Source organism: Erinaceus europaeus, chromosome 9, assembly GCF_950295315.1.
Source record: "Erinaceus europaeus chromosome 9, mEriEur2.1, whole genome shotgun sequence".
Classification (NCBI taxonomy): Eukaryota; Metazoa; Chordata; class Mammalia; order Eulipotyphla; family Erinaceidae; genus Erinaceus; species Erinaceus europaeus.
Genome location: NC_080170.1, coordinates 37,898,563 through 37,915,358, shown reverse-complemented (window position 1 = coordinate 37,915,358; position 16,796 = coordinate 37,898,563). Strand labels below are relative to the sequence as shown.

The 16,796-nt window shown below is 37.7% G+C and overlaps 2 protein-coding genes across 2 annotated transcripts in view; both read left to right on the top strand.

Moving 5' to 3' along the window:
* Positions 1 to 6,371, top strand: part of LOC103119298 (arylacetamide deacetylase) — a 31,678-nt gene extending 25,307 nt beyond the window's left edge. Inside the window, exon 5 of the mRNA XM_007529564.3 lies at positions 4,394 to 6,371. Within this exon, the coding sequence (XP_007529626.2) occupies positions 4,394 to 4,990 (597 nt within the window). The 3' untranslated portion in view covers positions 4,991 to 6,371. The remainder of the gene's footprint in view (positions 1 to 4,393) is intronic.
* Positions 1 to 16,796, top strand: part of LOC103119301 (arylacetamide deacetylase-like) — a 523,062-nt gene that overhangs the window by 109,009 nt on the left and 397,257 nt on the right. The window lies entirely within an intron of this gene.

The window sequence follows — 16,796 nt, the reverse complement described above, 5'->3', positions numbered from 1 at the left end:
TTTTCCTCTAAGTGTTTAATAGTTTCTGCTCAAACATCTAGGTCCTTGATCCATTTGGAGTTGACTTTTGTTAAGTGTTTCGGTATCATTTTTTTTTTTTTTGCATATTTCAACCCAGTTTTCCCAGCATCATTTATTGAAGAGAGCCACCTTCCTCTATATAATACTTTGGGCTCCTTTATCAACAATTAAATGTCTGTAGGTATGGAGGTTTAGCTCTGGGCTTTCAATTCTGTTACACTGGTCTGTATACCTATTTTTGTTCTAGTACCAGGCTGTTTTGATGATGATTGCCTTATAATATCGTTTGAGATCTGTGAGTTTGATGGCTCCATTTCATTTTCCTTTCCTTAAGATTGGTTTTGGCAATTCTAGGTGTTTTATAGTCCCAGATAAAATAATTGTAATTTTTGTTCTGTTCTCTGAAAAATTTTGGTGGAACTTTGATGAGTATCTCATTAAATTTGTATATGGCTCTGGGGGAATATTCATTTTGGTGATATTTATTCTTCCAATCCATGAGCATGTGATGTCTTTCCATTTCTTGGTATCATTTTCTATTTCCTTGAAACAGCATGTTGTTGAGCTTCCAAATTCTGTGACTTTACTAATTTCCTGTTTGTAGTTGAATGTTAGCTTAACTCCATTGTGGTCTGAGAAGATACTTGGGATGATTTCAATGATCTTGAATTTGTTGGTACTGTCTTTGTGGCCTTACATGTGGTATATCCTTGAGCCTGTGCTGTGTGGATTTGAAAAGAATGTGTATTTCAGTTTTATGGGTTGAGGAACTCCAAAAATGTCCAGTAGGTCTAGTCTGTCCATCTTTCATTTAATTCTCTTGTTTCTTTGTTGATTCTTTTCTTTGTGGATCTGTCTAAGTGTGAGAGTGGGGTGTTAAAACCTCCCACTATTATTGTATTACTATTGATTTATTTTTATAGTTCTTTCAGTTGGTGTTTGATGTATTTAAATGGTTCCCTTATTGGGTGCATAGATGTTAATGATTATTAAATCTTCTTGGTTGATTGATCCTCTAATCCTTGCCTATCTTATTACTTTATTTAGTTTATAGTCTATTGCTTCAGAGATGAGAATGACTTTTTCTGACTTTTTTGTGGTTCATTAGAGTTTATGATATTTTTTTAATCATTGCACTTTAAGTCTGTGTTTGTCTTGTTGGGTCAGTTGGGATTCTTGCCAGCAGCATATGGTTGGGCTGTGTTTTCTGATCCATCCTCCCACTCTGTTGCTTTTAATGGATGAATTTAAGCCATTAACATTTATTGATATTATGGATTTAAGGTATTTCAGTGCCATTGTGCAACAATTTTTTTTCAAATTTTCTCTCATATATGGCAGGTATTTTGGTGGTATTCTCATTTATAGGAGATATTACAAAACCTCTTTCAGGGCAGGCTTGGTGATGGTTGCCTCCTTTTACTTCTGTTTGTCTGAGAAGGATTCTGCCATCTATTGAATGAAGGTCTAGCAGGTATAGTATCCTTGGATGAAACCCTTTTTCACTGAGGGCTCGATAGATATCTTGCCATTCTTTTCTGGCTTTTAGAGTTCAAGTGGAGAAGTCTGCTGGTATTCTTATGGGTTTTCCCTTGTATGTGCCTTTTTGGTTTTCTCTTGCAGCCTTTAGGATACTTTCTTTATCCCTACTTCTTTTCATTGTAATTATGATGTGTTTCAGTGTCTTCGGGTCTGGTTTGATTCTGTCTGGGACTCTCTGGGTATCTTGAATCTTAATGTCCTTTCTGTTGTTTAGGTCTGGGAAGTTTTCTTCTATTATTTCCTGTAGGATGTTTACTTCCTCTTCCTCTCTTTCTTCCTCTGATAGACCAGTTATTCAAATATAACCTCATTTGAGGTCATCCATACATCTCTGTTGTTGTTTTCATTGTCTCTCAATCTCTTTTTTTAGCTCTTCTTAGTTTTCTTAGTTCTAGCTCTTTTTTACCTTCTTAGTTTTCTCTAGCTCATCCTATGTCTGTCTAATTCTGTTTTCTGCTTCTGTTAATCTACTTTCCCTTCTCTCAGCTTCCCTTTTTCAGTTCAGTTACAGTATTAGCTTGTTATATTAGTTGGCTTTTTAGTTAAACTATTTCAGCTTTCAGTTCTCTAATTACTTCGAGGTAGCTGATATTTTCCTTAGGGTGTCATCTGTTGTTTCCATATTTCTGAATAGACTTTTACTCAATATCTGTCCTCATTTCTGTGGTTAACAGGTAAATTATTGTTTGTATACTTTTCTTATCTATAATAGTATCTGACTTATTTGCAATTTTTCTGGGCTTCTTTCTTGATTCATTGTGGTAGCACTTTTATTTGCTCTTGACTTTACCTTTTTTTTGTTGTTGATGTGGTTTGTATTTCTCTTTTCCATCATTTTTCAGTTTTTGTGATGTGATCACAAGCCACACTAAATTAATGTCTTTTCACAAATGAAGTCACAAAACTCTGAAAGAACAATAGCAATTGAAGCAAAGACTGATGCAGTTAAACCAAAACCTGTTAACCAAGTAACACCTCCAGTCCAAGAACAAAAGCAAACAAAAAAAAAAAAAAGAAAAAGAAAAGAAAAAAGACAAAAGAAGAATAGACAGTTACACAAATCAACTTTCCACTATAAATTCTAGAGATAGCAGGAAGAGAAAGAAAAGGAGAAGAGAGAGAGAGACAGAGAGAGAGAGAGAGTCCCCTCTGAGTCAGATTTCTTCCACAAGATAATTCACAAACAAGTGCCAGTGAATATAGGGAAAAAAAAGAAAAGAAAAAATAAAGCAGTGAAAAGAAAGAGATTTTTTTTTTTTTGGATCAGCTAGGAGGAAAGAAAAAAGAAAGGTGAAGAAATGAGAGAGAGTAAAGCAAGTTCTTCCCACAATTGATAGCACAACTGCAGGAACAAATTCCACTGTGGGTTCCTGACACTGAAATCTCCACTCAGGCTAACTCAAACAAAGTTACTCAAACAAAGAAAAATATTCTAAGACTAAAGTTTAATCTAAGAAAGGCTGGTGTGTCAAACACCCTTTTGTCTGATGGGGACAGAAGCAAATGCCCTAACCAAGAACAGTCTATCTTTTTATAGGTTTGTAACAAAGATATTCTACATAATGCTAATATCAGCAATAAATAAAGGGGTACATCTGAAAAGGAGTTTAAGGTCACAGCAAAGATATAGATTACATAGGGTAAATATCAAATAGCAGGCACATCAGTTTTCTCAGGACAAGTATAATTTTTTTTACTATTTTACTAACTACTCCCATATGGTATTGAGATAGGCAGTAATCTGAAGGTTAACAGGTCACACAGTTTCTCATCAGTCCTTGGGTGATCACTGTGGCAGAGGGGGAGGCTTTGACCTCTCACAACACCCACTGACCTCTGGGAAACTGTGGAGCTGTCAAGCCTTACAGAGTGAATGATTAAATCATAGTTTGTGCTAGTCTAAAACACGCATAAGAACAGAATAGCAAGATATAGTATATATGGTATTAGATGTTCCCCAACACACACCCAGTCAAGTATCAGTGGAAAAAGCAACAGCAATTCATTTTGTTCAGTGTGGAGAGGAGGGAGAAGAGGAACACACATATAGTAATAGTAGTAAAATAAAATAGAATGAAAAACCTTAATGGTCAGTCTGCAGCTTAGAACACTCTAGATCAACTGCACACAGCCTCGTCCCCTTCCTAAATTTGGCAAAAACAAACCATTACAAGAAGCAAATATCAAAAAAATTCCAGAGGTAAATGAAAGGAGATGTACTAGTCTTCCCCAGGCAAGGCTGAGGCCCTGATAGGTCAGGTATTGTGTCACTCAGATAGAGCTCCAGTTGCCCTTCAAAAATAAAGAAAGAATAGGCTTTGTTCAGGAGATATCCACTCCCCTTGGATCCCACCCTGCTGAGGCAGGAGTCTTGGTAAAGAGATTACCTTCACAGGACCTGCCAGCAGCTGCTGGCCAGCCAGTGCAGGGCTGGATTTGGGGCAGGTGTGGAGGGGTGAGTGTAGAAATTGCCAAGCCAACATCCCTGTTTTCTTTGACCTTTTAGGTTTCTGTCTGCCAGCCCACCAGTGGGTTATGGGACACTTCTTTGGTGTCGCCCTGTCCACCCCTTGCTCTCCCTCTCCACCTCTGACACAAAAATCCTACCTTCACCTGATATTCCCAGGTTGAAAGCAGCTTCCTTGCAGAGCTCACACCAGGTGTTGTTTCCAGGCCACCATCTTGGCTCCCTCCTCTATTTCTTGCTTCTAATAACAATTTTGAAGTTCTAATTTTGTTTTATAGTAACCTATTGCTTTTGAATAAAATTACACATATTTTGAATCAAACCAGTTATTGGACAATTGACTTTCTTTAAATTTTCTTTCAGCTTCAAGATGATCCAGATGTCAAGATCAAACTCAAGATCCAGGCTTTAATTTACCCTGCCCTCCAGACTCTAGATGTCAATTCTCCATCCTATAAAGAAGATACAAATTTTTTAGTTCTGTCCAAGTCACTCATGATCAGATTCTGGAGTGAATATTTTACCACAGACAGATCACTGGAGAAAGCCATGCTTTCCAATCAACACGTACCCCTAGAATCAAGCCATCTATTCAAGTTTGTTAACTGGAGCTCCTTGCTTCCTGAGAGGTTTACAAAAGGATATGTTTACAACAATCCAACATTTGGTGGTTCTGAGCTATCCAAAAAATACCCAGGGTTTCTAGATGTGAAAGCAGCCCCCCTTTTGGCTGATGATAGCAAGCTTCGTGGTTTACCTATGACCTATATCCTCACGTGTCAGTATGATGTCTTAAGAGATGATGGTGTGATGTATGTGACCCGACTTCGGAATGCTGGAGTTAGGGTGACCCACAACCACATTGAGGATGGATTCCACGGGACACTTTCCTTTCGTGAACTAAAAATTGGATCTAGAACTGAAAATCAGTATATCAGCTGGCTAAGTGACAATCTGTAGTCAAATTGTGAACAACAGTTTATTACAATTATATATACTTCAGAATGGAAAACCAATTGGTGAGAATTAAGAATTGAATGCTTGGAAAAATATTATCACTGGTGATCTTCCTAAGGTCCTGAAGATCACAACATTTAAAAAAATTCTTACAGAATCATACTTACTTCATTTATTATTCTAAGTGTTATTTCCTCATGATATGTTATGGAAAAATATCAGTTTCCTTTATTTTTCTGTTATTATTACTGATTTATGTAGTTCTGATTTATAGGCTTTGTTCTAAATTACTTGACTGTATTAATGTTGAATGCAAAAATAACAAAACAACCAAATGGGCTGTGATATACCAGAGCTTCAACTGGCATGTCTTCAGAGTTTGGAAAATGTGGTTTTGTAACAGTGATGTGAATTTTATGCCAATGCTATAATGCCATTTTTTTTACCACCTAAATATTTAATTCTTAATGTAAACGTTTTCTGTTTTAGTACACCAAAGTTAATGTTGATCATTTTTAGATATATTAAGTGACATTTTAGGGACAGTAGGGTGGGAAAAATTGCACTCTATGTAGCTGTCTCAGGTAAAATTTGGTAAGAAGAAGAGAAATGGTAAACTTTTGATTTCTAAATGTCCCAAGTCTATGTGGGCATTGTCAACAGAAAATTATACCTGGTATATTCATGAAGTGTCCTCATGAGTTTGGGCAACTATAACAGAATTCCATAGTGTAAGTGTCTTAGAGGCATGGGAATCTATTATAAATTTTGACCTCAGTTATGGAGGTCAATTTCTGGTCAAGATTCTTTTGGTGAGTTGTACAGATGCTTAATTCCTTCTTATTTATTATTGAGAAAGAAAGAAAATAACTCGTGAGAGATATAACCTGTGCATCAGAATGCAGCACTGGAGATTGAACTCAGGAACTCTTGTTTGGTACTATAATGTAACCATTACACCAAATCCCTGGCTTCAAGATCCTGAATTCTTATACTGTCACATGGCAGAGAGGAGAACGCAGTTGAAAACTCTCTCCTATTACTCTTATAATGGAATTAATTTCATTCATAAGAGCTTCATCCATATGACTCCATCTGATCTTATTCATCTTTTAGAAGTCCCAGCTCATTGAATAATCACATGGAAGGGTATGATTATCCCAAGGAACTAAAATCTAGTCCATTCCATGAATCATGAAAAAGAAATTGCATCTCTATGTCTCACTCCTTTTTTTTTTCTAATAAACTACCTACAAATCAAAGTAATCTAGGTTAACAATAAGGTGGGGGATATGGTCTTAATTTGAAAAAAACACATACTTAAGTATGAATAAATGTTATAATGCTCAATACTTTATTAAAGTTATACAAATATTCATTATGACCTGAAGTTGTGTTAATTTTATGGTATTTCTCAAGATTATTGCTTAAAGGAAAATAGAACCAGGAAAATAAAAACTCACAAAGTGACAGAAGAAAAGAAACCTCTGCTCTTTACTTCCAACAGTTCACTCAAATTCTAGGTTTTTATTATTTTATTATTTTTTTTCAATATTTTTAATGTATTCATGAAGAGAGAGAGAGACAGAGACAGAAAGAGAAAGAACCAGAAATCACTCTGGTACATGTGCTGCTGGGGATTGAATTTAGGACCTCATGCTTGAGAATCCAATGCTTCATCCACCTTGCCACCTCCCTGACCACCTAGTTTTTAAAAAATTTATTATCTTTATTTGCGTATTTAATAGAGAAAGATATTGAGATTAAAGGGGTTATAGAAAGTGAGAGAGATACAAGAGTTGCCTACAGCACTACTTCACCACTTTGAAAGCTTTCTCTCTTCAGGTTGGGGCTGGGGGCTTGAACCTGGGTCTTACTCACTGTAACATGCACTCCTCTAGGTGTGACAACACCCAGCCCCTCCAGTTTTCATTTTTACTAAATAAAATAGTATGAACCATTACAGTATAGCTACCTTCCCAAGTGACTTTTTTCATCCTAAGTCACCAGGACTGACAGTTGGGAATTTCTCTTCATCCTTCTCTGCATACAGTCACCCTCACCTCTTCTCCCACACTAATCTCTGGAAGCCTTTCCCAGTGCCCTTTTCTGCCCCATTCTGCCCCTTCCACTACCTCTTCTCATTTCCTTTTATCTTCCATGGTACTTTCTGGGACTGATGCAGACTGTGCTTTGTCTATACAAAGAATATGAAATGGGTTGTTGTGCCATGCAATTTTTCTAATTTTTACTTTTTTTTTTCAATTTATGATTCGTCAAAGTCAAAAAATAATACTTTCTATACTTTTACAATCCCCCAGGTTTTCACGTATGGTTAACATGATTTCACCTCTGAGTGAGGATTTCATCACCTTCTTCTTCTTCTTCTTTTCTTTTCTTCTTCTCCTTCTTCTTCTTCTTCTTCTTCTTCTTCTTCTTCTTCTTCTTCTTCTTCTTCTTCTTCTTCTTCTTCTTCTTCTTCTTCTTCTTCTTCTTCTTCTTCTAGCGTTTGCCCTTCTTCCATAGCCAGTCAGCAGCGTCAGGTTGAAAGCTGTCAGGAGCTGCTTGTTGCTGGCTTTGAAAGTGACTGGAATCCATGTGGATTCAGTCGGCTAGGAAGGATCTCCTGATACTTGAAAGATTCAAGTTAGCATTATTTACATCATGATGCTTTCATAGATTTGGTATAAAGTAGTGATTCCTGACATTGGAGGAAGGTTCAGGTTAAAACCCCTTAGTAAGCATTGTCATCACTAGTTTCAGACTTTGGTTCTTTATGGTAGCCAAAAACCATTAGTCTGCATGGTTATTTAGCAGGCTTTTTGACCCTGAGCAAAGTGCTTCCCCCACCCCTGCCCTCAGCTTCTCTATTAGTGGAACTGGTAATATACAGTTCATTGTACTGTTGGAAAAACTGAACAAAAACCCAATATATTGTGATGCTGCTACTTAAATTTTTTTTCCACTAGAATTATTGCTGGGTTTCAGTGCCTGCACTAAGAATCCACCCAATCCCAGTGGCCTTTTTTTTTTTTTTTTTTTACATTTTATTTTTATTTGATAGGATGGAGAGAAAATGAGGAGGGGGGACAGGGGTAGAGAGACAGAGGGGAAGGATAAACACCTGCAGACTTCTTTCACTGTTTCACCACTCATGAAGCATTCCCCCTTATTTGGGAAGCTGGGCTTGAACCTGGGTCCTTGCATATGGTGAGATGTGTGCTTAGCTGAGTGCCACCCTGCTCAGCCCCCAATGGTGCTATTTTAAAAAGCATTCCCATTTTTGTGAATCTTAACTACTTGTTTTTGAAAATAACACATGGACTTTCTGTCAAGTCTCTTTTCTTCGTGCTTGTCTTATCAAGTCACTTACCTACAAGAGAAAATAACCTAAATCTTGCAGAAGGGCATATGGGTATTCAATGAACAGGGAATGTATTCAGCATTTAGCTTTCTCTGATTTGGTAGACTTTTCTCTTCATCTTAATTCCATATGTAATTTGAGCTCACCTAAATACTGAAACATGTGGGGTATTAATGTACTCAACCTGGAGACCTGTACTGGTTTCGCTGCATGCTACTGAAGGAGCTTTTACTACTTCCTGAACTCTCCTCAGTCTTCATTTCTCTGAGTGTGCCAATAGCATTATCAAGGATTAATTGATTGCTTAGTGCCCTGCCTGGAGTACACTATAGGTAATCAAAACTGTTAGCTACAGGCTTGACTGCTATATAATTTTCACTAAACTTGTAACTGTAGCAAGACAAAAATACCCAGGATATGCATCATCCTTGTAAACACTCTCAGTACTCAAAATCTAGACTTTCCTACTGCTAGAAGTGATATTTGAAGTATGCCTTGTTTCCCTCTATTTTCATAAGGCCTTAGTTTCTATTTTTGTATTTATTTTGTTAGTGATTTAATATTAATTTACAAAAGTATAAGGTAACAAGCATACAATTCCATACCGCTCCTACCACCAGCGTTCTATGTCCCCATTCCTTCCGTTGTAAACTGCAATAGTTCTCCCAAGGCCACAGATATGGGTTGACTGTCTGTCTGTATATCTTTCTTTCTTTCTGTCTATCTATATTTTTACACAATTTTCCCCATGGTTCTGTGTTCGCTGCCTTTCTAAGTCACATATACACCTATTACTACTTCTGAGTGTCCTTCCTTTTCTTCTTCGTCTCTCTCAAGTCCTGATGGAATTAGGGCTCAGAGGCCTCTAGTCATTTTCCCTTAACATTTCTCCCCCTCTGGGAGTATGGACCAAAATTCTTTTTGGGGTACAGAACATGGGAGTTCTGACTTCTATAATTGCTTCTCCACTGGACATGGATCTTGGCAGTCTGTTTCTATCTTTCTCTAGTGGGGTAGGGCTCTGGAGAAGCGATGTTCACATTGGTGAGGTTACCCTCCCAAGGAGTTCAGGATAGAATCATAGCATCTGTACATTGGTGGCTGAAAGGCAGTAAGATATAAAGGAGGTCAAATGTTTAATAAGAGGTGGGAATAGAGCAGATGAGAATAGGGATTTTTACGGTGGGTGGAAGCTAGGACGTCTATTTTAGGTCTGTTGCAAGGGGCCCATGACTTCAGTAATTTTTGTTTGGGTTTGATAATTGATGTGGAGGTTAACTAAAAATAACCTGGGGAGATGGTTTCAGAGTTGCGAATAGAACTAGAAAGCTGGACCAGAGAAGGGAGTAGCTCCCAAACTTGAAGAAAACACATAAATACAACTAATTACCACATCAGTTTGACTCAAGGTCCATGTTTATTCATAGTTAGCACAGGAGACTGTATAACCTCCAAGTCCCTGTTAAGTTTGAGCTAGCAGTTAATGTTTAATGCAGGGAGCATTCTAGGCCACACATTTCAGGACTAGTATTCCTTGTGTAGCAGAGTAAGATGACTCAACTTACCTTTGAAAGTGGAGCAGTCCCGGCCATCGGTAGTTTATAGTGAGGGCAAAGTCCTGGAGAGGCCCTCAAAAGGGCTTATGATGATGTTCCAGATGGAAGTGACCAGTGCTAGTGGAAAAAGGGATTTATTAGACCTCTAGGTCCATTGTATCTATAGGAGAATCCAAAGAATCCCTGATTAGGGCTTCCAGGTGATGGGGTCTTCCAAAGACCTTATTTCCTAATGAAGACTTCTGTATCTAATTATTGTGCAATATATATTTTACTGATTACCTAGTTATATGATATGGCTGTGGTTGTTGGCAGAATTGGTGGACACTATACATTATCTGTTTTCCACCTTTGTCGTTTACAAAGTTCATTATTTCTAAACAGTCTTATGAAACGACAGGCTATGAGGAACTTGTATTCAGGAAATTAGAAAAAATTGCATGCTGGGAGCAGAAAATGGGCATGAAATTTCAATATCTTGTGTTCCAAAATGGTTTTGCTATGCCATCAAGTGGATAGGGCACATGTAATGGGAAGAAGGACAAATTTGCTTCTTTGGGCTTATTCTGTTTATACACTCCTTCCAGATAACTCTCCCTTGGAGAGTTCTGTGGATGCAAACACATGTGAAAACTCACAAACTTGGTGAATAGTTATTCTTTAATGATCAAATGTGTATATTTTGGTATATATACACCTATGGATCCTTGCACATTTTAACATGTGTGCTCAACCAGGTGCACCAGCACCCTGCCTCAATGATGTCACTTTCTGTTGTGATGCAGTGTACTGGTTGACCACAGGAAGCTGGCACAGTGCTCAGCCTTGGTGACAGAGCATACAATGAGCTGCGCAGGTGCAAGGTGGACTGTGGGTGGATCTAGTCTGTGGGTGTGCAAAGCATTGTGGGTTGACTGAGTAAACTAAAAAGCACAGTCAGCCAGAAGTTCACTCTCTTTGGCTGCTGCTTCTTCTCCTGATCAGACACATCTTGACTGAGGTGCTCAAGGTGTCTGCCATGGCTGCTGCTCCAGGGAACTGTACATGTGTCACTCTGCTAGCCACTAAATTCTAAGACTCCTCTACAGCCATGAGCAACCTATACCTTAGCTGATAATTGTTCATTTTATGGGATTGAACTTTTGATAACTACTCATGGACTTTATGGACCTAACATATTCTTAATCTCTGATGATAATTTTACAGTACCTAGATATTTTCCCTTTACCCTTATATTGCCCTAATAAACCTTGATTCCTTTAAACCTACTCCAAACCGTCTCTCAGCTGAATCCATTACATGCCGCAGCCAAAACCCCTTTCACTTTTAGTTTCAACAATTTTCTATTTAGCACGTTTTAATATTTTCTATATATTTCCTCCCTCATATTTCTTATTATATATGAAACCATCTAGTAGTTGTTTTTCATCTCTTTACTCTATGTGAGGTTTGGAACCAGATGTAACCCCCTTCCCATTTTTAGGTTCAGCTTTCTGAGTTTTTGGAATGAGTCATTTCACAAGCATTGGCATGTTCCTTATGAGCTTTCAAGAAGTTCCACTCATTTCTGATGAAAATATCTCTGTGATGGAAACCACTTTTGACAACATTCCTGTGAATGTCTATGTACCCAAACAAAAGTCAGAGATGCTATAGAGGGGTTTATTCTATATTCATGGTGGTGGTTGGTGTTTTGGAAGTGCAGGTGTGTGTTTTTTAGTGACCTTTTTAGCTTATTATGTAAAATACATTTCATTAAGATGTTACCTACAATATGTCATGAAGACATACCAGTATCCTTTTCTTGTGGGGAAGGACTATAAAGCTGACATTGTGACATCTCTGTGGAGACTCTATGTTTTATAATTATGACAAGATATATTTTTCTCACCCAAAACCTTTAAATGAGGGAATAAGATGGAGTTGCAAGTTTTTCTTCTAAAGGAAAGACCCAATCAACCATTTGTCTGTCTCTTAACTTTTAAATTTAATTTTATTTTAGCTTTGCTTCCTTATGACCTTTTGTCAAGAAAGACAACTGAGAGACTGGATGTCACTGTCACTTCAACCAAGTAAGAGCTGTGTTGGTGTAGTTGGATTTGATCAAGGTGCTTCATGTAATTTTTGGCTCTCAGATTTCTTTATTATTCCTTTATATCTCTGTTTATCTATACAAAATTCATCTTTATCTGTATATGAGGGAGTGGGAGAAGAGAGCATGATTAGCACATATGATACTGGGTATAGAACTTGGGACCTCATGCTTCAGAATCCAAACTTAATATACTAAGCCAGCTCCTGTGGAGCAGTCATTTCATTTTTATTCTTAAATGTATGATTTATTCATTTATTTACTTTTTAATTGGCAAGATTGGTGATTTACAGAAAATAGTAAATACAGCTGTTGGTACCATATTATTTATTTTAAAATTTATTTTTATTGACAGGAGAGAAAGAAATTGAGAGGGCAGGGTAGATAGAGTGGGAGAGGAAAAAAGAGACATCTACAGCACTATTTAACTACTAGTGAAGTTTCCCTCAGCAGATGGGGACTAGGGATTCGAACCTGGGTACTTGTACATGTGTGCTCAACTAGATGTACCAGTGCACAGCCCCAATCATTCCCTGTTTACACCTGATGAGTTGTAAATGGAATTGAAGATGAGAATTAAGAGTGTAATAAGTAGCCAAACTTTCTTTAAGACTGTGAGAACTAAAGTGGTTGGAAATGTAGGGTGAGGGCACATAACTTTGATAGTGGGTATGGTGTAAAAAAAATCTATGCAATATTAGAAATTTGGAAACCATGAAGTCAAAAATAAACATGAAAAAAATAGAAAAAAAAGACAGTGAGCTTTAGTGTAGGCTATAATGAGAGAAAAGAGCTGAATATTTAGAGGAACCAAAGAAGTCAGAGGATTATTAGAATAAAATTAAATTATTACATCTCAGATAGGGGGATAAAAAATACATGTATGTATGCATATAGGATGCTACTCAGCTGAAGCAAAGGATAACGGGCCAACGGAAGAGCAATAGACTTTCATGACTGAATCTGCATATTCCTGGCTCACCAATAAGCCAGAGCTGAGCTCTGGTATCAGAAGAAGACAACATCTTGCTATTTGCAATAACATGGATGATCCCAAGGCATATTATGCTTTCTGACATAAGTCAGATGAAGCAAGATAAACACCCAGTGTACGGTTGCACTAGTACGTGCTATGTAGAGAAAACAAAGGATGGATTACACAAAGTAAAAAACAAAACAAAACAAAACTTTGTTTTCTGTAAGGGCAGAGTTAATTGGGACAGTTAGAACAAATATTAAGATGGATAGACATTGATCTATAGTGATGCACCTGAAACATATCATGTTATAATGCAACATTTCTTCAGTAACTATTTTAAATCAATTAAAGTTGAAAAAAGAATTGAAAGAAATCTTATTTCTCTGTCCATAGCTACAGGCTAGCACCTGAATATCACTTCCCAAATCAATTTGAAGATGTCTACAGTGCACTCAAGTGGTTCTTATGTCAAGATGTTCTTGAAAGATATGGGGTAGATGCTGAGAGAATTGGTGTTGCTGGAGACAGTGCTGGAGGGGAGGGAACTTAGCTGCAGGAGTAGCACAGCAGGTATGGTGCTTAAAGCTTGCTTCATTCAGTGCAGTGGGATTTGGGAAAGATGTTTTAAAAATATGGTAAGAAAAGAGAGTTAACATACAAAGCCAAACAAATTGTTGAGCAATCATGGATCCCAAGCTTGGAATAGTGGAGAGGAAGTGTTAGGGAGGTACTCACTGCAAACTCTAGTGTACTTCTGCTTTCAGGTATATATTTTGCGGTAGTTTATGGATACGTGTGCACATAAGCTCTCTCTCACAGAAACTGGTGTATATCTAGGTTATGGGACTTTGTTAGAAAGTGAACTACCTGAGATGAAATTAGAGTGTACTATAAAAGGAAAGGTCTCACCCGAGTAATGAAGCTGAAGGGTTGTCATTCCACATGTGAAGTCTCTGGACACAGTCTGAGGTGAAGCATGTTGAGGTGGCAATCGTTGCGTTGGTTAGGTTGTGATCGGGGATGCAATATTATTTGGTTTGGATTGGGAGATGCATATGGGAAAGTGGGCCCTATCCAAGGGTTCCAGGACTGGGGGAAGTAGGGGCTCTGTAGTGGAGATGTGAGGTTCCTGCTGTCTCAGGGTTCAAAAAGACAATCGATAGTTAATGTTATCATCACATTATTTGTTAATTGGGTTAACTTTGAAAAGTCCTTTTGTTATGGTTTGCTGTACAGTATCCAGTATCTTGTATATAGCTGGCCAGGCTTCCCTGGATTGAAGACCCCACCAATGTGTCCTGGAGCTCCGCTTCCCCAGAGACACACCTTACTAGGGAAAGAGAGAGGCAGACTGAGAGTATGGACCGACCAGTCAACACCCATGTTCAGCGGGGAAGCAATTACAGAAGCCAGACCTTCTACCTTCTGCAACCCTCAACGACCCTGGGTCCATGTTCCCAGAGGGCTAGAGAATGGGAAAGCTATCATGGGAGGGGGTGGGTTATGGAGATTGGTTGGTGGGAATTGTGTGGAGTTGTACCCCTCCTACCTTATGTTTTTGTTCATTAATCCTTTCTTAAATAAAAAATTAAAAAAAATATATGGTAAGAAAGCACTTTACTCGCAACAGGTTAAAATAGCAGTTCCAGAAGCCCCAAGTATTTGTTTTGGTAAGTTTAAAAAATGACTAGAATGGCTCCTAGCCTGGGCTGGCCTTGCGTGCTTATGTCAAAGTATGTGGCTGCTCCTGTGCTGGCGACGCCAGTATATCAGTATATCAGTATAATCAGTATATCAGTTGGCTAAGAGAAAATCTATAGTCTCTATATATAGACATTGTAGCTATATATAGCCTATGTAATATATATATATATATCTACAGATAATGGTTAATTAAAATTATTAATATGTAAACCTCAGAATAGGATTCCAATTAGTGACAAAGAGTTTCTGTGAATTAATTTTATCACCTGAGGTCTTTTTAATGTCATAAAAATCAATTAGAATATTAAAAGAATCATACTTACAGAATCATACATAATTTTTTTTGCATCCATGGTTATTGCTGGGGCTTGGTACCAGTACTAAGAATCTACTCCTGAAGGCCATTCACTCCCTCTTTTTTTTATTGGATAGGACAGAGAGAGATTGAGAAGGGAGAAGGAGTTAGGAGAGAGGAAAAAAGAGAGGGGAGAGAGAGAGATAGACACGTGCAGACCTGCTTCAGAAAATTGTGAATCGATGCCCCTGAAGGTGGGGATCTGGGACCTTGAAATGGGATCCTTATGCTGGTCCTTGTGCTTCCTACTATGTGTGATTAACTCAGTGCATCACAGCCTGACCCCCTTCTACATTCTCATCATATACCATAGAAAAAATATTTTCCCTATTCTTGTTACTGTTTTTAGGACTAATGTATACCCCATTTTATTCATTTGCCCAACAATATTACTGTTGAAAATAAATTCAAAAGAAAACAAATAGTAATATATGTGGGATGTGTTATATCATAGCTTCAACTGGCATGAAATTGGTGCTTGGAAAATGTGGCTTTGTAGGAACAAATTAACTTTTAATTAAGTATCTGCTCCTTTCAAATATTTGCCCTGCTATGATTCCATTTATCTGTCAACATAAAATTCACTTATTAATGTGAACTTTTAATGTACTCATCTACCAAAATTAATGTTGATAATTTTTAGACGCTTTAAGGGAAGGAAATTCTATTATTGTGACAAATTAAGGACAGTGAGGTGGGAAGAATGACTCTCCATGTAACAGTGGTAGCAGAAGTAGGAGAAATAATAAAGTCAAATGGTAAACTTTGGATTTATGAACATTTTTAAGTCCATATGGCCATAGTCAACAGAAAATTAAACTTGGTATATTCTTGATATGTCTCAATGAATTTGGGCAGCTATTACTTTATACCAAACTGTAAGTAGCTTAGAAAGTAGAGAAATTTATATCCTACAGTTCTGGAGAAGATATATCCTGGCAAGAGGTACAGATGATGAATTTTTTTATTGCCTCCAGGGTTGTCACTGGGGTTCGGTGTCTGCACCACAAATCCACTACTCCTGGAGGCTTTCCCCCTTTTGTTGCCCTTGTTTGTTGTTGCTGTTGTTTATCTTTGTTGTAATTATTATTGCTATTGATGTCATTGTTGTTGGATAGGACAGAGACAAATGGAAAGAGGAGGGAAAGACAGGGACAGAAAGACAGAGAGAAAGATAACACCTGCAGACCTGCTTCACCCCTTGTGAAGCCAACCACCATGCAGGTGGGGAGCCAGGGGCTCAAACTGGAATCCTTACTTCAGTCCTTGTGCTCTGCACCATATGTGCTTAACCCAATGTGCTACCTACTGCCCAACCCTCCAGATGCTTAATTCTTACTTAAGTATTTATATATTTATTTATCAGATTTTTAGTGAGAAAGAGGAGAGGAGGATCAGCATCACTGCCACATGTAACGCTGAGGGTTGAATTCAAGACCTCTTGTTTGAGAGTGTAAAGTTTTTCTCCATTGTGTCACCTCCTAGGCTACAAGATGCTTAATTCTTATGTCATCACATGCCAGAGGAGAAAGTGGAGATGGAAACTCTCCTGTTACTCTTATAAGTAAACTAACTCTATTTGTAATCCAGCTTCCTAGACTACTGGACTACCACTGCCATTTCCTGTCAAGTTCCTATTTTTGGATCAATATAATAAGATTGACATACTCCAGTTCTTTAAAGCAGAACCAAAAGGAAATCCTTGCCACAATTTTTACCAAAACTTTTTAGACAAAAACAAATATGGCTAATAACACTG